The sequence below is a fragment of the Cheilinus undulatus genome, linkage group 11 (assembly GCF_018320785.1).
Source record: "Cheilinus undulatus linkage group 11, ASM1832078v1, whole genome shotgun sequence".
In the NCBI taxonomy this organism is placed as follows: domain Eukaryota; kingdom Metazoa; phylum Chordata; class Actinopteri; order Labriformes; family Labridae; genus Cheilinus; species Cheilinus undulatus.
The window spans coordinates 44,340,493-44,364,638 of NC_054875.1; the positions used below are offsets into that span (position 1 = coordinate 44,340,493).

The 24,146-nt window shown below is 39.2% G+C and overlaps 1 protein-coding gene across 1 annotated transcript in view; it reads right to left on the bottom strand.

The window, feature by feature from the left end:
* Positions 1 to 1,469: 1,469 nt before the first annotated feature.
* gdap1l1 (ganglioside induced differentiation associated protein 1-like 1) overlaps positions 1,470 to 24,146 on the bottom strand; it is a 38,331-nt gene continuing 15,654 nt past the window's right edge. Inside the window, exons 2-6 of the mRNA XM_041799892.1 lie at positions 16,785 to 16,977; positions 7,141 to 7,314; positions 5,182 to 5,276; positions 2,500 to 2,614; positions 1,470 to 2,417 (exon numbers count right to left, since the gene is read on the bottom strand). Of these exons, the coding sequence (XP_041655826.1) occupies positions 2,074 to 2,417; positions 2,500 to 2,614; positions 5,182 to 5,276; positions 7,141 to 7,314; positions 16,785 to 16,977 (921 nt within the window). The 3' untranslated portion in view covers positions 1,470 to 2,073. The remainder of the gene's footprint in view (positions 2,418 to 2,499; positions 2,615 to 5,181; positions 5,277 to 7,140; positions 7,315 to 16,784; positions 16,978 to 24,146) is intronic.

Genomic DNA, 24,146 nt, shown 5'->3' on the forward strand with positions numbered 1-24,146 from the left:
TTGTGATATTTAAAAGAGGATTGGGAACGAAAATGTTCTTAGACATAAGTGGACTGTGAGCAAAGGACTGGGTTGGCTTGTTTTGTATTTTTGGGTCAGTAGAGACTCTAGATATCTAAATACACGTGCAAAAATAAAAAGTGATATGTCCCCTTTAAATCCCCTTCTTAATACAATGCAAAAATAATTTAAATACTATTATTATTACATCTGATTGTATTTTCTCTTTTTATTTTAGGGCCACATTTGTAAAATTTTAATTTTACAACAAATTTGTGAAATTAAAAGCCTTAATACTGCAAGAGTACAGTTCAAATTTCATGACAATAACATTTTGTCATTTTAGGTGATAGCTGAGTCATATGTTCTTTTCAGGGTATTATCAGAGGGCAGCAGCCCCTTTGCTATAAAGGTTGAGAATTGAATTGTTTTGAGCATTTCATTAAAGTATAACTTCATTAGATGCTCCAAATTGATCATTTAAGTGCAGGCGCCTGACTGCTCTTTCGATATTACTCTATAATATAGCATAAAGGCTAACCATAGCCCAAAAATCCAACTTTATATTAAAAAATCAAAATCTAGTATTTTCCTTTTTTCACCATTATTTTTGGAATTCATTAATATACAATCTAGTTTCTTTTTAAGTTTTCATACAAATTGACAAACTTTCTAATGTTTCGTCTTCCATAAACACATAGAGATTATGTGCTCTACCCACAACCTGTATAAATATTTGACAAAGTCTGGGTGTCGTGTGTGGGCCCATAAATACACTAACTACTCCACCTAAAACCCCGTTTTAAATCAAGCTGTAAGCATACTTATTTTACAGTAAAAATCTTCATTTTAACATGGGTGTGAATGGAACTCGCAGTGTTTCTACAGCCAGCCTCAAGTGGACACTTGAGGAACTGCAGCTTTTTGTCACTTATGCATTGTCTTTATTTTTCAACCCTGGAGATTGCTCCCTTGTTATATCTGACTACCTGTGATTGAAAATAAAGTTTTAGTGGTCTAAAATGTTTTATGCATCTTAAGAAGAATCCAGATAGTCATATGAGAGTAAAAGCACCTTGAAAATACTGGGTATTTTATTGTTTTGTCTGTCTTTAAGAAATATAGAAATAGTAGTTTCCTCACAGTTAGCCCTTTTTTCTGCAGAGGGATTGGGTTTTCTTCCTCTGAGCATGCAGTGTTAGACAGCCATGTTGCTACAGTGGCCATGAAGGGACATTTGCACTCTGCAAGCTTACTTTTAGATGCTAGTGAATTCTACAGTCCTAAAATACTACAATAAGATCATTTCATGCTCAGATAAGCTGTCTTGACGTTTGGTTCTGATTCCTTTTAGATTAGAGAGGTGCTGGTAGGTTTTGTCACTTTTAAGCAGAGCCCATCTTTCCAGTCTTTAATCTACACTCAGCTAACCATCCTCTTGCTGCAGCTTCCCATTAAAGAGACAGAAATGAAGGTGGTATTGATTTAAAAATGCAAGTCTCTGCAAAAAAAGTGGGGTGAGTAATTTCCTTAAATGTCAACCTTTTCCCTTACAGTTTGCCTCCATCCTCTCATAGTTTCGAGTGGCAGTTTCTGGCAGCACAGCACTTTTCAGAGAGTCTTTGTCGTGTACGTGTTCCTGTGGTTTTTCTGGTTAAACCCCAGGCTGATGGAGGAGTGAGGAGCAGGTACAATGAGTAATGACTATAACAGTGGCATGCGAAGGTCAGTAAACCCCGGTTGGTGTTACTGTGTTTACATTTCTGGGTTTTTACTTTAAGTTTTCAGTACAGGTGGACCTGATGCATGCCTCCAAATAAAGTTAAACAAGGACCTGCAGGCACAAAGGCTGCAAGTTTCCAGAAATCAAACTGGATGAAGGCCTTGATTACCAGAAAATGTGCTGTCAAGGATTTCTTATTATGGAATGTTTTAATATTCTTTGTTCACCCAGGTAAGTAATAGTGTTCTCTATATAGATTCATTATGTTTTCCTGCAGTCATAAAACATTACAGAAAAATTGAAACATCACACAAATACACAGACATTTAACACAACAAGAAGGGCATTCACTACATGTATTTCTTTTTTAAAAACCAGTAGGCAAAGTAGCCCATCCCTCCCAGCGAGCCCATGAGAAAAGAGGCCCCGAAGAAGGACGGCGGCTTCTTTTTTACCATCCGGAAGGCGTTGGGTAGGACCGCCGACAGGAGCGTCGTGTGGATGTCGCCCAAGACCTTGCGGAAAGCGTAGCGTTTTTGCACACGCACAAAAAAGGACTGCAGGTTGGGTCGGCTGCCGTCCTCCCAGTATTTCTTAGAAAGTCCCAAGAACTTGAGCCTGTGCAACAAGGCTCCGAGGCAGACATCAGCTAGTGTAAATTCAGGTCCACATAGCCACAACTCACACTTCTGACCTGTGAGGGACCAAAGGTCATTAAAACACTGTTGGACAGGTTCTGAATCATCATGATAGATGGTTTATTCATTCTGGCATACCTTGATACTCTAGTTTTCTTTTCTCCAGTTCAGCCTCCACTTGATCTAGAACCATCGCTAACTCCCCCAGAATTTTCTTCAGGTAATTCACATTATCGTGGTCCAAGATTTTTGCCTGAAAAATATTCAAAACAGACAAAAACATGAACTTCAACAAGTGCACAAAACATTCATAGACCTGTTTGTTATAATTCTCTTTATATTCTGAAAGCAATCATTCAATCAAATGCCCCTAAAAATAGGAAAAATAGTCTCTTGCTTTCATGGGCCTTTAATAGATTAGTCAATTAAGTTCATTATGCTATATTTTGTGATGAAAAAAGATTAATACCTGGCTTGTGTTATGAAACTATATATAAAAACTACAAGATAACATTTTATCTCATAACTGACTTTTATCTCATAATTATCATTTTGTATCTCATAATTTCGACATTTTGTCTCATTATTATGTCTTTTATCTCATGTAGATATATATTAATTTTTTTTTTTAGAATTGCCTTACTTTCACATTTTTTAAGTGGCAAAAATAGACTTCCATACATACTCAAGGGCCTTTAATTTTTTTATTTTTTTTTTCAGGATGAGGATGCTTCTGCGTTTTTGAGTGATGTCACTAGTAAGTATTGGTTGTTTGGAAATATATTAAAGGGAAAACATTCCTATTACTCTCACAGTTTCCAGAACAAAAATAAGTACAATTGTCAAGCTGATCTAGTGAATTTCAGTGTATTCGTGGTAATAACTTTAATATGGGTCGCTTTTCATTTATTTCATCAGAAACCAGACAGCCTGGATGGTGGTTTTTACGACAGCTAATCGAAGCTAAAGTGGTGCCACTATGTAAAAATGTTGCTTTGCTAAACATGGAGGATAATGAGGACGACGCGGAAGAGGTGAAGAAGACGGTCTTAATGAGCAGAAAAAAATACTTGCAGGTAAGGTCAAGGCTGTGAAGTAAGCTATTTATGCCCTGTTGAGTGCATTGGACTTTCGAGCTAGCGTTAGCTAAGGCTTGGTACCTGCCATGGCTAACCTCAGCCCGCGAACTAGCAGGAGGGATGCATTGCTATGGTTTTCCATAGTAACAGATGCTAATTCAGCACATTGGACTCAGGTCATTTCAGAAGTTTTTGCTCATAGCTTAACTGTTTTTTAAATTCACAGATGCTTTGTCTGCAGGAAGAAAAAGGAATTTAAACACCAATGATTAGATTTTGAATCTTAATCCCTGATATCTTTTATTAAGCATTAGAGTGTATTTGCCTTACACAAAACAAGCAAATCAATTCGTAAGTATTTTTTCTTTCTATTGTAACCCTGGTATTAGTGCATCTTATTTTACTGCATTATAAACTTTGTCACTGGTTGTAGCAGTGAAAAAAATGAAGCAGCAAGAATTAATGCAATCGCAATGTCAGACTGTACAATTATTTTTGTATAATGTAGCACCTGGTTTTAACAATGCCCATAAAAAGGACTTTAAGTTTACAACAGTGCAACTGTTGCACTTTGTAGGAGTATATTTATTCAAAAAAGGAAAAAACATTTACTTTTAGAACATTTTAAGTTAACAGTACTGTAAAAACTTCAGGTTTAGTCATATTTAGTGCTACTTTACATTTCAGTGTTTTGAGGTGAGAAATACACACTCAACTCCTTGATAACAGCACAAGTACACCATGATACCATTTATGTATTATATCATAATGCATTTGCAAATTGCAGTATTGTCAAATATAATCACAATAACATTATTACCAAGTCGTGCAGCACCAGCAACTGATTCATGGCCATCTAAGTTTAAAACACTACATTTGTAGAATGTTAATATATATATATCTACTATTAATATAATAGTAGAATATTATTATAATTTTTTAAGGGCAGAATGTCAATAGTTTCTCTGGAGAGTATTAATACATTTAGGTCAAAGTTACTGTGTTAAACAGAATCTGGATGCTGCTTCAGCTTCAGGTCTAGAGGGGAATCTACTGAAGGTCATTCATGATAAAATTTTCATTAGCAATGAATGTGGAAAATCCACCTATTGGTAGTAAGACAATTAAGATATTCAAATAAAATCTGGCACCGCATAACATCCTAATAAAGACAAGTCTGACTCAAAGTGTTTATCTTTGATAAAAAATATTAATGAGCTATATGTATGCCAGCAAAGCAGCAAGCAACTCTTTGCAAAGTATTTATTTCATCCTCCTTTCAGTTAACCAGTATCACTATGAATGCAAAAGATTTCCTGGGCAGAAAAGCTTCAATTTTTTCCTTTTACTAAAGCCTTAAAAATGTGAATCTCAACCTCTTTTTGCTGTAATTCTGAATTTGTAAAGCATTTTTCAGGACTTTATCATTGAAGAATTCACTGGATTTTACCATTAATTGAAATATAAATACCTTTAAAGTACAAACTATGGGACAGAAGTATTAATATGGGGGTAAAAAAAAGCTGGTTTAATTGCTTTAAAAGCCCTCAGTGATATTAATGAATAGTCATTACCTTGATTACTACAAGCCTGGTTATTTGATATTTGTTGGATAAAAAATACTATGATTTATCATCAATAATGAGCAAACTAATTCCAATTTCTTCTCCCTTGAGCAGACTATAACTTTAAAATAAGGGGGAGTAATGAATTAATGCTTTTTACTGCCACATAAACTCACCATGAGCTTCTTCTGCTTGGACAGGTATGGCTCTGTCAGCTGAGGCTCCTCGTGGTCCAACTTCATCAGCTCCGTCGCAGCATTGGCCAAGTGTCCTGAAAACACACATACACAAAGTACACACACAGTGTCTTTATATCTGTGTGGTATGAAAAAAGTTATTTTGTTGAGTTTGATTTGAATACATCAAAATAATCAAGTAGTCTGCTCTGCTGTGTTCAACAGCCTGTTAAATCTATGCTGACATTTAGAAGTTGTATGCAATGCAAAAAAGGTTGCTGATGATGCAAATGTCATTAGTATATAATGATCATTTCTACTATATAGTCTAACCTCAATCTGTGCTCCCATCCTTGAAAAGCATGTTCAGTTGTTTTATTGCAAAAAATAGTTGCAGGACTAAGCCAGTAGTTTTCAGTATGTCTGATAATATTCTGATAGAAAGTATAAAAAGACCAGAATGAGTGTGTTGATTCCTAAAAACAAGTAGGCTGTCATATAAACACTGATGAGCCACCCTCTAGTGCTGTGTGACAGATTCCCTCATTACCATGAACACACAAACTGATGTTTATTTTGACTCAATCCCACAAACACCTCCTGCTGCTGTCAATACACAAAAGTCTTTAATTTCTCACTGAAGCTAGTCTCCAGTTAAATCACTGTTTTCTCCTGTTACTCATTTTTCAAATGTCTGTGGCTGATAGAAGAAAGCTTTTAGCTGTGATAGAGAAATCCTGCAGCCCTGCAGCAGGATTTGATCCAGTCCAGCTACTGCTTTGATTTAAATGTTGAGGCCATTACTTGATGGAAGGAGGAAGTCTTCTGTTCAGACTGGGAGGCTTGATATTAGCTGCTGGGACTTATAAATCTGGCTCTACAATGTGCTGATTTGAAGTTTTTTTGGTACTGCGTTGCATCAAATTCCACAAACAGTGCACATAACAACAGGACTTTGTTCACTGATGAGATGGGAAAACATTGTGAGGAAGATGAATAGCTTTGAATTCATAGTAGCTACTTTTACATGTGCAATATTTTATAATTTGCTTCAAAATGCACTGTTTTTATGGACTTCAAATAAAGTTTTTTTTTATTTAACCTTTATTTAACCAGGAGAAAACCTCATTGAGATTAAAAATCTCTTTTTCAAGAGTGTCCTGGCCAAGACAGCAGCAGTGATCCAAGTGATCAATCACATTCATCAGTGTATCTGAATGTTGTTTTTTGTACTAGCAGACCAGTTGGTTTAAAAACTGAAGCTTGTTCAACCTCAAGAGCTTGAAAATGTAAAAGAAAAATGAGTTTAAGAGGCAGAAAATCTAATTAAGCAACAAAAAGTACAGTAAACCAGACAAAAAACAAAAGTAACATCCATATTTTGTCATGCAATTTTATGCATTCAACCAATCTTTATCAGACTAAAGTTAAAGGGAAAGAATGGGCTCAAATTGTACCATATTATCACCACAATATGTCCTCTTGGTGGCACACAAACATTAAAATATTAGGCATGTGTAAACATGGGAAGTGCAGCAGGTCACACTGTCACATTGGATCACGCTGCATTTCTGCACAAAACGAGATGACTCACTGAACTCTGTTCAACTTTGAGTGTTTAAACACACTTCAATGACTTCAGCTGCTGCAATTTGTAATCCAGACTGTGTCTGTGGTTTTTTTTTTTCTAAGGGTCCAGACAGTCACTGGTCATTCCATCGTCTGGGTTTTTAGGAACAATAGTTAGGGCAGGATGTCCATGAGGGTTTCTAATGAGGGACAGATAATTGGAGTGTCATCCTGCTGGTGATTTGTCTCATTAGAAAATTAAATCCATTGTTTACATTTTATAATATGTTGCTGCGTTGTGTGTGAACTGCTTTTTAATGATGGTTTTCAAAATTGAGAAAGAGAACATCTTGTTTTGTTTGTTAAATCCATCGAGCTGGTTTGACTTACTCCGTATTTCTGCAGTGGCGTACTTTGGGATCATGGAGTCAGTGGTGAGCTCTGGATGGAGGATGCAGCCGTGTGTGTAAGCGTCCATGGGCAGGCCGTCCAGTAGCTGACGGTACTGCTGCACACGCTCATGTAGAGGTGATTCTACATCAGGAATCAGCTGAGCCACCGTGTCTGCAGACAAAACAACAATGTAAAAAAACATTTTAATGTCGTCCAGAACTTGTGCTGCTACTACTCTGAGGACGTTTATATAATATGAAACTAAGCAATAAAACATAAATCCAGCGCCGTGCTCGCTCTAGTACTCCTGTTATATTTCATAAACTTCTCAGAACACCTGAGGTTTCCAAGCAACTGTTATGAAGCTTTCAGCTCCCCAAAAATAACACAGAGCTCAGACAGACACACAGCACGGTAACCTGGTAACAGACGACTCCTTCTGTTGCATGTTACACACCACCAGCCAAGCTTCTCAAAGCATGACATTTAAACAATACTGAAGCAAGCTGAAGGAAAAAAGTCTTCTGGAGGCTGAAAGGATTTCAAGAACCTAAGGAGACTGGTCGGAGATATAATCATAGTTGGACCAGATAAGACAAACTGAAGTCACAAAAACACCACATGCTCAGGAACATAAGGAACATAATAGCTTGTGAGCTTTTAAAAATCCCCTGCTAACCTACTATGTTCCATTTCTAAAGACTATCTTTCTTGCCAAGTGTGTGAAGATGCATATTATGGTCTCACACAGAACCTTTTTTATTCAAATCAAAACTTTTTCACTGCAGTATTTTTATTCATTTTTGAGGTCAGCATGTAGGGATATTGGAGCATTTTTATTTGTTTTTGTGCAGAACTTTAAGGCAACTGAAAACTAGAGATGGTTCAGTTTTCAGTGGATTGTTCGCTTATGAATGTGGCCCGAGGCAGAATTTCCAATATAAAACAAAAATGCCCCCCTGTTGAAAGTCCTGCCCCGGCCCCTTCAGTCCAAGCTGTGTGCTACTCTTAGGACGGCACAAATAATCACAATATCATTGTTATGTAAGAATCACATTCCTAATAAGTCCTAAATTATCACATTAAGTAAGAGAAAATATTTTTCTTCAAAATACTTTTCAGCTCAGTGTGGGTACATTTACCCAGTGGGTGAAGGCCTGCGTTAGGGCCTGTGTCCACAGCCTGTGCTTTTTGTGCTGGCAGCATTCATTTTCAAGAAGAACCAACATGGTTCAGCGATTATGCTCAGCTCTAGCACAAACAGTTGTTTCAGACTGGCAATGTTTTGCTGCATGCAGCTGCCGCCAGTGTCCGCATCTGGCATGCACCACCACAGCTTTCAATACCAGATGCAAGTGTGCAGTGTGTCGGCCGTGTCTCTTTGTTGTCACAGCTCTGTCATTCCTCATACGTTTTCATCAATAAAACCTTCTTACAAGCGACTTGATTCAGTGTAAAGTGGAACCGTGCCAGGAATTATTCAAAATAAAGCCATTCTGTAAAAACATGATGAGTTTGTCCATTTTACCACAGTGAGCATTCTTACAGTATTAGAGTTACAGTAAATGGATTAACCCTTTACCTACTGACCCAGCGCCAGCGATGTGTTTTATATGTCCGGAGTATTATTACTGTAACTCTGTCAAATTTGTCCAATCAGAAAAATTCCAATGGTGTTGGAAAGCTGAGAATTGTGGGCATGCGCACATATATGGCTCATTACGGTACTTACAACCATATGACGTGGGCATTCATAGCAAAACACCAGTTTTGTATTGTTCTTCTTTTAAACTGCTGACAATTCCATATAATGTGCAATACTCATTAACCAGATGTTGAAAAGTCAAGTTCAAGTTCAAGTACTCCTGGGAAAAAAGGGACCAAAGCTCTCAAACTTCCAGCCATAATAACAAAATATGTCCAAATCGCCATTTTAAACTCAGTAGGTAAAGGGTTAAGTAGTGCAGATATGCATATGTGGTGGGGTATTTTACCAAAGTGAGCTTTTTACATTGTGAGAGTTACAGAAAATAGATTAATTAGTGCAAATGTGTATATGGGGTGAGGCATTTTACCACCGTGAACTTTCTTAGGGACTGTGTCCATTGCTGGCACTCATCAATGTAATTTCTCCCTCACTTGCCAACCAATGTCAATAAGGGGCGGGACTTCTGACAATATCTTAAGATCCAACTCAGCTTTTTTCAACTTTTTTCGAAGGGTAGTTTTCAGGTCTGCAGCAGCTGCCTGTGTCAGTACAGGATTCATTCAGGTTGCCTGCATGTATTCTGTGTGATATTTCCTTGAAATATTGAAATTTGAGGCACAGAGAGAGATGCTAAAACAACGTTACAGATTGTACAGAGGAAAGCGGGATTCATTTTTTGTAACATAGCAACAGTAAGCACTGTGAGAAGCACTCTGGAATTTAAGTCCTAAGTGCTGCAAGAAAAGAGGCCGACTATGGTCATGCAGCCTGAAGGTGTTTGACAAATGAAAGTTCTATTTTCTGACACTCTGTGATAGTTGAGTGGTCATCAGGGTAACTGTGACATGTGATGTGATGTTAACATTCAGGACAAAAATCTGCACATTTCTTGATCTATAACATCCTCACTGTAGTCTTAAGTTTCCTATATCAGCATGCATTTAGATTCAGATCTGTCACATAGATCATTCTCATAAAGCCAAAAACAGGTGGAAACATCTGGCATGTCGGCCCAAAGGTGACAAAATGATTTGAACATTATCTTTGAATCTCACTCAGAAGTCACACATTTTTGTTGAATCAAAAAAGAAAAGGTAAACATGTAAATTTTGCCTGTCGAAACATTACATCTGTCTACCTAAGCTGATATCAAGGTAACTGCTCTCAAGCAAAAGTGTGGATCAGCCCACTGTTAAGCTGGGATTTGTTCATTTAAGCTAGGCATACACTGTGGAGATCATTAACAATGCACAACCAAAGCTTGCAAAACTGAGCTCACACTGCACAAGTTGAATGGGGACAGAGAACTGACAATCGCCAATAGTTTCTGCAGAAAACTCCCACAGATGGAGGTGGAAGTCAGATCTATGCAGTGGCGTGCACAGACTTTTTCAAGGGCAGGGGCGAAAAGAAAAAAAGGGCACATACAGCACATTCTCGCTACTGAAGAGGGCACTAAGTTTCACAAGGGCACTTTAGACATGTTTATATGTTATACAAATGGTACATTATATAGCCTTATAAAACAGAATAACTAGACAGACTACTCAAATTAGTTTGTAGTTAGGATCAGCATCCACAAGAACTGTGTAGATTCAACGTTGGACTGTGAAGAACACACAGAAATAAATAAATAAATCCCTAGGGGGGCTGGGGGTCTTCCCCCAGGACATTTTCAATTAAGTAGATGCCATTTCCTGTATTCTAGTGCGTTTTAATACCATATTAGCACCAGATAATCCAAACTGGTTCTGTGAGATATAGTTCTGGCTCAATATAGATTAAAAAAAGGACCCAACATAAAAGTCATTGCAACAGTAATGTTTCATAGTATTTCTTGATCCAAATGGTCTTCTGGAGTTTAGTGGGGGGTTTTTCACCCAAGAGGGCAGTTTAGTGTGTTTTACCAATGAGGAGGGTACTTAAACATGCCTTTTTGCCACCCAAGTGGGCAGTTTATCATGTTTTACCCAGCCAAGATGTCAGTTTAGTGTGTTTTGCCAACAAGGAGGGCACTTTAGCACACGTTTTGGCACCAAAGAGGGCACTTTAGCATGCATTTTGGCTCCCAAGAGGGCACTTTAGCGTGTGTTTTGGCACCAAAGAGGGCACTTTAGCATGCATTTTGGCTCCCAAGAGGGCACTTTAGCGTGTGTTTTGGCACCAAAGAGGGCACTTTAGCATGCATTTTGGCTCCGAAGAGGGCACTTTAGCGTGTGTTTTGGCACCAAAGAGGGCACTTTAGCATGCATTTTGGCTCCCAAGAGGGCACTTTAGCGGGTGTTTTGGCACCAAAGAGGGCACTTTAGCACGCGTTTTGGCACCCAAGAGGGCACTCTAATACACATTTTGTTTTTTTAACAATTGCCCCCCCCATGCACACCACTGGATCTATTTGCATTTCATTCGTCTCAGATACAAACACCATCAGTAATCTTCTTTTATAGTCAAATGAAAACACTCAGCATCACCAACAACACAAGCTAACCACCATTTAAATCACAGCAACTCATACCTTTAGTGTCAGGAGGAGAAAAATAAATCAAACGGGCACGCCTGCTGTTTCCATTGTGATTTCAGATTCTGTTTGAGAATTTTTGCAGACAAAATAAGGGAAAGAAGTCCTGAAGTTGAACATATTTTAAAGGGAATGAATTCACAAGACATAACACTTTGAGAGGTTTAGCAGGGCTGTTACATAGATTACATAGGCTTGTTTTCTCTTTGTGTCCAGTCTTTATGTAAGGCTAATATAAGTTAGAGCTGCTGGATCAAGCTCCATTAAAGCAGACAGATATCAGAGTGGTATCGATTCTTTTATCTAACTCCTCAGTATAAAAACCACTTTTCACACTTTGGTTTTGCACAGAATATTATCAGAGATGTTCAGTTACTCCTTTAATGATGTTAACTGCTAAAGAAACCAGCGCTGATACTTTACTGTTTTAATTCTTGTATCTTCACTCATCATTCTGCCTATGTGCTGCTCGGCTGGGAGGACCGGTGTTGGACTTAATGACCTGATGCTGAGGCTCTGTATTAAGGATGAGACGGAGCAGAGTGAGCTTTTATCACTGTGCAGGGTCACAGCCAGCACAGGGACAAAACTGACAAAACACAGATAGTCGTTTGGCTGCTAGAGGATGTTCAGAGGAGCTCATGGAGGGTGGAGCTGCAGCTGGCAGAGCTCCAGAGAGCTGAGTAATCAGACCAAGGATCAGCATGCTGGTTTGGACATGCCATGCAGACGCCCTTTAGATGTTCTTCTGCAAATACCAAAGAACAATGCAAGAAATAAGAGCAGATTAAGTCTTTGTTGTCTGATTGTTGTGAGCTGACAATAGATTTTCACACAGCCAAAGCTCCCTGCAGCATCTAAGCTGTGCTGTAAAGTAGTCTGAGCTGGCATCATGCTGCTCTGGGATGCTATAGGAGTCTGTTTTCTGAGACATCTGCACTTTCCAGGCCAGCTGCAGCCCAGTTTGCCAGCATGCATTAGGGATTTAAATGCAGAGAAAAAAGCATGTCTTAGTTTGATCAAGCAGATAGGCTGCAGGCTAAAGCACGTCCAGACTGATTCTGGTTTAGACATGTATTAGACATTAAACAGACCAAAACACAAAACAAAGACTGTAAGTGATCTCTTAATTTGAATGTCAGAAAACACTGCCAAATCTCAGAGCTCTGCAAGTTTTTTCATCTAATTTCTTCTCAGAAACATCTCAGCACACTTAGAATAAGCCACATTTGCTTTAAAAGTCCTGATAAACGTCTGATTCAAGAAATACAAGCATAGACATCAGGCTGGGAATGCTTGTTATACGTAAATGCAGCAATGCAGCAAGCACATTTTCATTGGTCAGAGTTCTGAAATTAGATCTAAACGGCATATGTCACTATGTTCACTATGTCAGATTAGGTGATTTACAGCTAGAGATATGTGTCCTACCAGTCCTCACAACCAACATGATGGCTTTTCAGAAGGAAGGAGGGGGCTAGACTACACTATGACTTAACAAACACAATGTATTTACACAGTGCATTTACCTTACTGCAATTGTTTGACTATCCAAACATCATTATGAATGCCAGTTACTAACTGGGTTGCTGGACTGCATCAGCCATTTCTTTCAAACATCCCTCAACAACATAAAGGCAGGAACGATGTTGTCAGAGCTTGACAAACTTTTCCTCTGTCTCAGAGTTTCATCTCACAGCTCAAACTTCAACATTCTTCTTTTGCTGTGCCATTTAGTTTGTTTACATCCGTGACTGCTGTGCATGCAGAGCGCTCTGTGCTCTCATTGTTAAAATGTGACAGAACAAATCATAAGAGGCAGGGCAAAAATCAAACATGCTAGACTTTCTGTCAGGAGGTGTCTGAGACATGCCGTTCACAATGCAACACGACATGAGATGAAATGACAAATTCCTATGACTGTCATGTCAGCTATGACTGTACTGGAAACATGAAGTCCGACCTGGCTTTTAGGGTGACTGCAAGACCACTAGGGCTGGAACAAGCAAAGAGAAACTACACAAATGCACCAACTGATGATTTTACCAAGGCAAACCATAAATGATGTGCAGGTTGGGACCAAAATGAAGCCTTCAAGGGGCCATGAGATATCACTGTCTTCCTCCTTTGCCCTCTGTAGCCGACACTAACGTTGATATTTGAGTTCTAATGCAATGATAAAGGGACATATTTGCTAACCAGTGAATAGAACAGGAAGTGAGGTTAGAGGTTGTAAAAGTGGTGGGGGTAGAAATATTTACAGCACCACATCAATACAAAAAAAATCTGCATTTATCAGCACATTTATGTTGAGTTTTTAATGAATTTCCAAGTATTTTAGAGCAGTGGTTCTCAACTGGTGGGTTAAGACCCAAAAAGAAGTCCTGACCCAAGAAATGAAGCAGAAATTCTATACATAGAAGCCCTATGTGGACATATGGTAAATTTGTAAATGTATTTCTTTGGATTTCCTGTAATGATGAGCAGATTTCAGTATTTGTCTCAAGATTTCCTCTTATTTATCTCCTTTTCTTTGGACAACAAAGCTCTTCCTTTCCAAGATGACATGAAAATTATTCAAAATTGTACCAAATGTCCATGCTCTCTGGGAACCAGAGTAAAATCTAATGTATGCATGCATGCTTTTTTTCCATTTAGGGTCCAAAATGGTTGAAAACCAAAAGTGAGAGGTTAAACATTTTTAAACTCTGGGTTGCAATTTCTCTTACAGTGGTCGTGGTGGGTCCTGATGCCCAACCAATTGAGAACCAGAGCATAACCTCTGTAACCCTGCAAAGCAGATTGATACGCCCGTTTCCTTGTTTTTTACTGGCGAATCCATCTTGCAAAGCTCTCGTCTGAACTGTTTGGGCCCGGTTAGAAAGTGACAGGAACAATCAGCTACGAGGGGCAGTACTTTCAGGCGCAGGGAAGTCGTGACGTAAACAAGCAGCAGCAAGAGCTGGTGCAGTTATGGAGGAAGAGATTAGCGTGAATGCTGCTAAAGCACCAGTTTTATTGGAACTTGATGACATATCTTCATTAAAAGAAGAATAAAGAACAGCAGTGAGTTGTTTTCTTTTCAAAAACCCCAAAAGTCGAGTACTGACATGTCTACAGTCGACATGTTTCGCATAATTCCTCACTAGCTGCGCACGCGCAGCTTGATAGCAGCTACATCACATGTTTTGTTGCTCTTGTTGGCCCGTAGAGATGTGATAGACAGATCGTTCATCCAATCACACTCCGAGTTTTTTTCAAATCCTCTGCCTTTTCTCAAACGTTTCCTTTTGAAACTTTCCCAGATGGATGTGTGAAACGAATCTGTCTGACGTGTCAGGTTATAACCTCTGTGAATCATCAGAAAAAGATGTCTTATTTTTGTGCCATTGTCTTGTTTTCAACTACCCGGACTCTCTTTCTCTCTCTCTCTCTCTCTAGCTACATGATCACCCACTACTGCATGCTTGGCTCTCTCTTCTTCTGTGCGACAATTGACCAACTAATTGACCGATTAGTTGGAGGATATCAGCCCTGGAGACCACACACCTGCTGTTTGTAGTAACCCAGGGGTCCTGGTCTGCGTGCTAGAATAAGGATGAAATGCTAGCTCAGAAGATTGGATGATTGTTTTTATGTTCGCTCCCATGTTTGTGAGCTGTAAAGTACGCAACATCTGACTGGTGATACTTACTGGTCTGTAGGTATTCACTCAGAGGCACCTGACCTGGACTCCTACATATCACACATTTGATATCTACAATTCAAGATCAGGGAGGCTCTGAAGCAATCGGGGAGGTAAAAAGCTGTAATTACAACACTCACCTAAAGATCATTTGGACAACTAATCTGTTATGATAACCCACACAGATCACTTGTTTTCTGCTGTGTTTTCTCACAACACTTCTGAAATCCTCAGCTGCCCTCACACCTTTTAGTGGTTTGTGTTTAGCCAGCCTATAAATAAGTCAGTATCTCATTTTTAAAAACTGAAGTGATTTTTGCTTGCTGCATTTGCAGTTTTTTTTACTTATTTCAAAATTCAGGCCTTAGATTTAACTTTGTATGATCTTGGAAGTCAATGCCTATTACAACCGGTCAGATGACTTTTGTTTGTAGACATTGTAAGGAGATTTTTTTTGCCTTTAAATTAGGCACACACATTAAAAGTTTCTTATATTTGAGTTCTTTTTCAATAGTGCTCAGATTAGTCAATAAATCTGTCTGATTAATGTGGCTTATAATAAGCGTACTGAGGTATTATTGATAGAAATTTAACATAAACGATTGGTAAGAGTTTTTGCAGAGTGCTGAGTAAGTGCAGAGCTGCAGATTTTAGAACAGTTTGTTCCTGAAGAAATGCATGCATTAACCTGCATAGAGCCTGCCATAAAACAGGCCAGATTAATGGGTCTGAATGAGAAGAAGACATCAAACACCAGGGTCAGTTATTGCCTCCCAGCCTCTTATTATCGAGCAGGCAGTGAACCAGATCTCCTGCAGAGATTTCAAGCGTCACTGCTCAGATCGAGTGACCACAACTAAAACTAAGACTTCACCCTCAGGCCCCGACTGCTCCAAGGCTCTCTGGACGTTACGTAACCTCATGTTTCAGCTGACGAGTCTATAGGACACACCGCCCACAGATACTGTATCACAACACACAGCGATAACAGGATTAAGTGTTTCATCTCAGCATGTCCTTACTCTTGGCAGAGACAGTGGAAGACATTTTTAGCTGTTAATCTGAGTCACTTTATCACAATGCTCGCTTCATATACAGACAGATCTTTACCATTGCCCTCAGTGTTTTAATGAGGATCGCTTCATTCCCTCTCTGTCTTGTTTGTATCTGTGTCTCATCCTTGGCCGCCGTGGATTTCCCCCAAGAGATCGTTCCAATTTCATCTAATCTAATCATAGGAGTTCATCTCAGTGACATTGCTGCAAAGACGTCGATGCAACGACTAACACAGTTTCACAGTACAGCACGCACAGACACACAGTAAGGGAGCGACAGATGGCCTCGCACCACTTCCAATAGTCTGAGCTACCCGGAGAAGAAGAATGCAGCCTGATATTTTCTGCAGCTTTGGAGCCATAGATTAGCTTCATGACAAACAAGAAGACGGCCTACAACGGTAAATGTGTGTCAGCTGGTTAATAGTGAAATAAACAACGCTTTATCAAAGACTTAAAAAACCTCAGGGTGAAAATTTGTCATTGGGATCATTTTTTAACTGAATGTTAAAACAAAGACTAATTGTCCCTCAAGAAAAGCAGACAAGAGCAGGTTTCTCATATTTTTACCCACTGAAACAGAACTTTCACTCTCAAATTTTGTTTTTTTAATGTTAAAAGCCATGCTCAATCGTTTCAAAAGAAGCGACTTGATGAGATATAACTGTGGCGTACCTCCCACAAAGTTTTTCTCCAGATAATCTATAATCTGGTTGTAGTCACTGATGATGGTGTCCCCGTGGAGAAAGACGGGCACCTCCTCTCCCAGGTTCAGCCTCATGAACCACGGCTCCTTGTGCTCCTGCAGCGGCAAGCTCACATCCCTCTCCTCGCAGACCAGACCCTTCTCATTTATGACTAGACGTACCTGCAATCAGAGGAAGATGCGGCATGAAATTATTCACCTCATACTAATCCAGGGGAGATGAAACATTAATGAACACATTTATTGTACTGTCTTCTCTTCTTACAGGGTGTTAACTCAGAATACCAAAACTCAGAGTGTCAGGATGTCAAAACTTCCAATATATTCTCATATTTTTTCATACCAAGCACTTGAAAATAACAAAGTGTCTGTTATTTTAAAGATTAATAAACCTTAAAGGGAAAAAAACCTGTGAAAAAGAACAGAAATTCAGACATCAAGTTAAGCCAGTTCAGCTGGATTCTGAGTGATAACCATGGCTGCCAGTGCAAACTAATGATTAATAATTAAGAGTGCCTTTATGCTAGGCACCACGTTAGCTCTGCTGGTAGCGCAGGTGTCTATAGCAGTGGTTTTCAAAATTTTTTCACCCAGGGCACACGTAAGGTTAAGCCAAAATCTCAAGGCACACCATATTTAAATCAATTCAAAATAGACTTTTTAAAAATTATACAGTCAAGTTGGCCAATAAGGGGAGATAAAGGGGGGAGCTTTCTGGGGTCCAGCCAACTGGGGGATCATGGAGATGGCAAAAGTGGGCAAAAGGTGGCAAAAATGGGTCAGAGGTGATGAAAAAACATGACAAAACTGGGCAAAAACGTTGCTAAACAAAGTCAGGAATGGGTGAAAATTTGTAAAAAGTGGCCAACCAATGGGTTGAAATTGGCCAAAACTTGTTGAAAGTGTCAAAATAGTGGCTAAAATGGGTTATAATATGCCTTAAAGGATTAACCATGTAAAAAGGTGGTAAAAATTGGTTAAAAGTGATAAGAAAAAAGGGCAAAAGTGGGCAAAAAGGTGGGCAAATAGATCAGAAGTGGCAGAAAAGTGGCAAAAAGGGTTAAAGTTGCTACAAGGTGGTATTAAGAGGTTAAAAGTGATGGAAAAAATGGCAAAAAATGGCCAAACAATAGCAAAATTGTGCGGAAAGTGGCGAAAATTGGTAGCAAAAATGAGTTAAAAGTGGCAAAAAGTTCCAAAAAAGTGGCAAAAATGCAAATTAAGTGGCGATAATTGGAAGAATAATTGGTTAACTTGGTTAATTGAATTAATAATTTCAACACCAATTTCAACCCAATAGTAGCTTGCCATGCTTTTCAGCTCTTAATGAGGTAACTGTTAGCCAGGATGCTAGCACCAATGCTACTGATCCAACACACAAACACACACACTAATATCATCAACAAATCCCAACTGGGGAGGTCCCATTTTCTGGGGTTTTTCCGGGGTCCAGCCAGATCTGTGGGCAGGCCTGGTTAGAGTACTTGCCATAAAGTTGTAGTAATAATGTATGGTATAAATTCCCACGGCACTCCTAGACTTGCCTTAAGGCACACCAGTGTACCTTGGCACACCGTGTGAGAACCACTGGTCTATATGCTGAGGTTTGAGTCTTTAACACACTGGTCACAGGATTGATTTCTGGTCTTGACACGTGCTCGGTGGATGTCTTCCCCCATTCTTTCCCCATATTTCCTGTCTCTCTTCAGCTGTCCTGTCTGATAGAAGCAAAAAGCCCCCAAAATAATCTTAAATAAAAAAGTGCCTTTATGCTAAAGAAAGACCATCAAGATTGCCAGAATCTTCAATACTTAAGTCCTTTTCAATTCCATGTGATTTAAAGTGATAGAACCATGCTGATTTTATCTCTGATAGTATAGTAAGTACTGAAGCTCTGCTGGGGCGCACATGGCCTGGTGATTCAGTGGCGTCCTATGAACACAGGTGGCCCAGATTCAAGTCAGCCCTGCGGCTCCTTTCCTGCTGTCTCTTCCCCACCCTTTTTAAAACCCTACTCACTCTCCTCTTCTCTGAATACAGGTATAAAAACCCCAAAACATCTTTAAAAAAGGTACCAAAGCTCTGGAAAAACAGTCATTCATTCATGTTTTTGTCCTAGAGAGGGATCACTGTCTAAAATGCACAAATCCTGACCAACTTTTTAGCACCAAATTGTTGACACCATATTTGTGCAATTAACATGGTGTGCAGGATTTTGCCTGCAATGTTTAGTAGTTTGAATAAGGAATTTTCAAAACTGGGTGCTTTGTACTTCTGATGTTGTTGTCATGCTGTAACTCAGACATCAGTGGTGTTTGATTTTTTTACTAGAATCATATTTAAGTTTAAATTTCTGGTACTATGACAGCCCATCAACAACACACTGCACCTTTGTTACGTAAGAACAGAGGTGTTTCTATCATTAGGCAAAGGACGGCAGCTGCCAGGGGCATCAAATCACCCAGTCATGATGTGATCTTTTTTCCAGTTCAGATCGTCCTCCTCTGGAACCATCGCTATGGTTTACAGTGTCCTTTTCCTCATTCCAGCCATAGGAGTAGTGGCGTATTCTTACAAGTAATATAATGCTGTCCACTTTCTCATCTTTTTTTGATAAGCGATTCGTTTATTGATATCCTGTATTTGGGTTGGTGCAAAGTCATCCTGAAAGAACAGCCAAGACAAAGCCTGAATAGTCTGCTCTGCCACAGGAACAACATGCATCTAGGACTCATGCTTTATGGTATAACATTAATGTTTCTTTTTTTTCTTTTTCCAGAGGTGTCATACAGCCTAGCCAGTGAGCTGGTTTCATCTGGCCTGCAAGGCATTTTGGGTAATTGGGACTTCAGTAAATAATCACATAAAATTTTCACTAATTAAAAAAGTTAAGCACAGTTGGAGTAAAATGCCTTAAAAATATCAAATATCAGCCAAACTTGGCTGATCTGATAAAGCCAAAATGCTTCCAAAAAGAGCTGGCTCTTTTTGCTGAGCTGAATGAATCTGATCACTACAAAGATTTCTGTTAGTGCAGGTATGAAAACTGTTATTTTATCTGGAAAAAAAATTGTGCAAACATTTCTTTATTATGTTGAACTACAACCCAGAATAATCAGATTTCAGTCCAGGTGTGAGTTTTTGATGTTGTGTCCATGGGGAGGACCCCTGGCCCCAACAGTGAGGTCAAAGCCCCACAAAAAGCTCTAAAATGTCTTGATATCAAATAAATAGTTAGATATAGTCCCATGAATAAGTCTTAGTCATGCTAAAGATTAATCACTGGGCCACACTGGGCCTGACACTTCAACATGTGTGCCGCTCAGCAGCCAAGGTTAGGCTCGACAGCATCTTTCTTGTCTGCGCCTTTTCACCCCTGGTGACACGCTCTGAGTCCGCCTGCAGTTTTGGAGCCTTAGGACATCCAAAGCACGACCGGGGGGTCATGGCAACCCTACTACCTGCCTGGACAGTACCCTAAGCCATCCTTCACTGCCACATCCACTCCTCTCTACACCCTAGGAGTGTGTACTTTGTTAGTTTTTTCAATAGATTATTTTCCTACATCCCTATGTCCTGCATTTGCCCTCTGGTTAAATGCAAGGACATCTAGAACATGACTGGGACAACACCCAATAGTGGACTCAGGTGGCTTACTCGCTGCATCTACGCCTCACTTCAGCTTTAATTTTTGGCTGAAACATGCCCAAAAGTTCTGCACAGTACTCTAGATCCCTACAGACATACAGAAACAACAAATCAATGCATTACGATGTGGTAAATGGCACACAGTGAATAAAAATGTATGATTTGTAGCAGAAGAACTGATGCAACACCAATAATGACAATATTTTTCATTTTGATCCCACAGCTGCTCTAGAGACATGCCAAAAATGTTTACATGTGATGCTCTTTTTAAAGGTGATGAGCAAATGCTATGTGTTATGGGTTATGTCCTGTAGTTCTGTTGCTTTGTTAGCTGAAATAAGTCTTTAGATCATTAAAATGGCTCCAGTTTATCAATATGCATGTGAACATATGGATCAATTCATATGCACTGGGCACATGCAGAACATTTAATGCCTTAAAAACATGAACCAAATGGTAAAACACATAAACAATGGGAGGAAAACTTGTGATCAGTTTGATTAAATGAAAATACAGCACAAAAATATCAGTTTTGCTGTCTTAAAACAACATTTATAAACAAATGAGTGATAGCATCAGTGCCGCACTGAATAAATATGCTTAGCTAATATGTTTGGGTGTTCTTGTGAGATAATGAGAATCTTTACAGCGGGCTAAGTTCGACAGAAAACCCTCCATGACAGCCAGGATGCATTGCTAGCAGGACGAAGGATAAGCCAAGGTCCACAGAGAGCTATTAGCGGGACAAGATTAATGAAAGGAGATGACACCTGGGCTATAAAGTGCTACATTTGGCTGCTTAGCAGGAGCAGCAGAATGGGAGTTTTGCTGAACATGAGCGGGCCCGGCAGCGTTATGAAATACAACTGAATGATTTAGTAACACAAGCAATGTCCACTGCTGAGGACAACAAGGAGAAACGTGTGAATGCTGCTGAGGAGTCAAAGACGTGATATAGACTTTACACCTCCATCAGTGTGGCTCTGTAAATCATGTATTCTTATATAAAACTGAAATGTTTCAGTCGGAGTCTGACACAGCTGAGGTCTCCCTCTGTGGTGCCCACAATCACACACACAGTGCTCTATGTTATATAATGATATTAGTCACTCCTCAGTAATGATGCCAAGTAGTTCAGCTGCTTGTGCAGAACCAAATATACAAGATTTATTAACAATAAACTGCATGGTGCTACTGCTACTACTCTGCATTTTAGAGGGAAAATTTCATTTTGTGCATTTGCTCGGTGTAGTCTTGATTTAATAGGTAACGGTTTTCAGATGCAGATTTTACATTATAAAGAATTTCTAATGAGGAGACATAATAGCCAAGTGGTTAAGAACAGACCAGATGGCGGTCTATGCCCTTAGCAATCAGTTCTCAGTCCAAGCTGACCAGACGCCAGCTGCATTTTATTCCCATACTCTCTGCCATCACATTTCATATCTCTTAATTATTTTAAAATATAAAATGCCAAAACATAGTGTTTTAATAACAATAAGTGATTTCCATATTTGTCAAAACATATCATTTATAATGCTTATGCTTTATAATGCTAGAATAGAGGGAAGGAAATGCATGATTATCTTAAGCTGTGTTCACGTCACTCCTGAAATTTCTTATGGACTGTGTCTGAAATCCTCCTGATGTTCCTCTAATATTCTTCTCACAGCAGGAGACTATCCCTATCAGACAGGCGGCCTGAGGTGGTAGGGCATGATGTAAAAGATCACTGGAAGTGGCAAATGAAGCAACAGTCTGCTGTGCTATGATATAGTGAGGTGTTTTTTCTTCAACAATACAACATGTAGTCTGATACAGTCACAATGTCAACAAAAGAGACAAGAAGAACCTACTGCAACTGCAAACACAGAACACACCACACAGATCACTCTGGTCTGGGACTTCACTGTCTAGGCCTGTGGTTTTCCCTTTTTTGGTGTAAGGCACACCTAAGATAAGAGTTTAGATCAGGCCCTAAACTTCCCACCTAGCTCTACCCAACCCTGTGAATGATCTCTCCTAGCCCACAATATAAACCCAATTTTTTATGATAGGTTTGCTTGTATAATTAAAGTTTTAAACTACAATTTTAACCTTTTTCTAATGACAGAAGTCTGTCAAAATTAGATAAAATGAGCGCAACATAGATGCATGTTATAGACGTGGCCTATTCATAGTTTATGATACAGTGAGGATGAGGAGCAGATGCACAGACATCACTGAGCACTGAGCTTTTTCTAGAGCATCAGTCTGCACTGCACTGCACTTGCTTCAACGGTAAACTGAGGTCGATTTCACACCTGATAGTCTTGATTTGTGCCTCGAATTGCAAAATTGTTGCATTTTTCCGTGGGTTGCTTCGCTTTCACATTGCATTGCAAAGAAGAAAAGAAGACGTACAAACTGGAAATCCCTCTCCTTTTTTTAAATTAATTTTTTGCTTGTTTTTTACCACAGAAATAATGAAACAACGCCAAATTTATGCTGTCTTGGGATTTTTGCTTTAACTTTGGGGCATCATGAGCAGCCAGCAAGGCAGCAAGTTGTCCAGTATGTCATTCTCTACATGAGACTAATGAATCAGTACTGAAGGCGAGCAAAAATGAGAGCGAGAGACTATGACATGTTGCCATGGTTACACAGACGCAGAGCGAGGTACCAACATGTATTAAATCACATAGATACATCTGTAAATCATTACGCTTTCAGGCCTTTGGTTCACAGCTGGTTTGCTTTCATACCTCAAATGAGCCAGGGTTCGTTTGGAAACAAACTGAGACCCCAAGTTTATGCAAACCAGAGTTCACTTCTTTGTTCCACACGAGAGTTTGTATGAGCTTCCACACTCCAAATGAACCAGACTATCCAGAGAGACAGACCTAGGGCTGCAGTAATCGATTCCTTTTGTAGTCGAGCACTCTATCGATTCTTCTGACGATTAATCAAGTACTCTAATAAGAAATATTGCTTTTTTTTATCAGTCACTTTTGCTTTTTTTTTTTTCAAGAGTAATAATACTAGTCAAATGAGATAAGAAGCTGGGCCCCTTACATGTCTTATGCAGGGCACATGAAATAAACATCAACAACCTGCCAGCTTGCTGACAGTGAATTTTTCCCTGAACACTTCCTGTTGTATTCACACTTCAGCTCACCCTAACACACACAGAAAACACTCTAGTGGGCTGGGAGGAAAACTTCAGAGTAAAGTCTGAATTTAGAAAAAAAAATCCCCTGCTTGTATTTACAGAAGCAGCTCCCTTTGCAGAGCTAGCACTAGACTAACTTTATCTTGGTAACATTCAGTGTTATTTTTTTCCACATTAGTCTTTTGTTTGCCATAATAAATGCATATAAGGTCCAAAAAATCAGTTATTGCTCTCATAAAGTCATAGTAAGCATTCTTGGCCCAGGAAAACAAATATTTGTTGACCACTTGTGTTGTCAATAATTCATAAGAGAATGAAAGCAAAGCACCTTAATACGAAATATCATCAGAAAGCTACTATGTCTCCAAAACACCTCCTATTACGTACAGACAATGACAGTTAACTCTGCAAAGACATGAAAAGGCCCCAAACTTCTTCCTAACTAGCAGCAGATACAAACACTCTAGCATAGCAAAGTATCTCTTTGTTTTGAATCTTTGTGGTAATTTTGCACCTTTTTATGGCTTTTGTA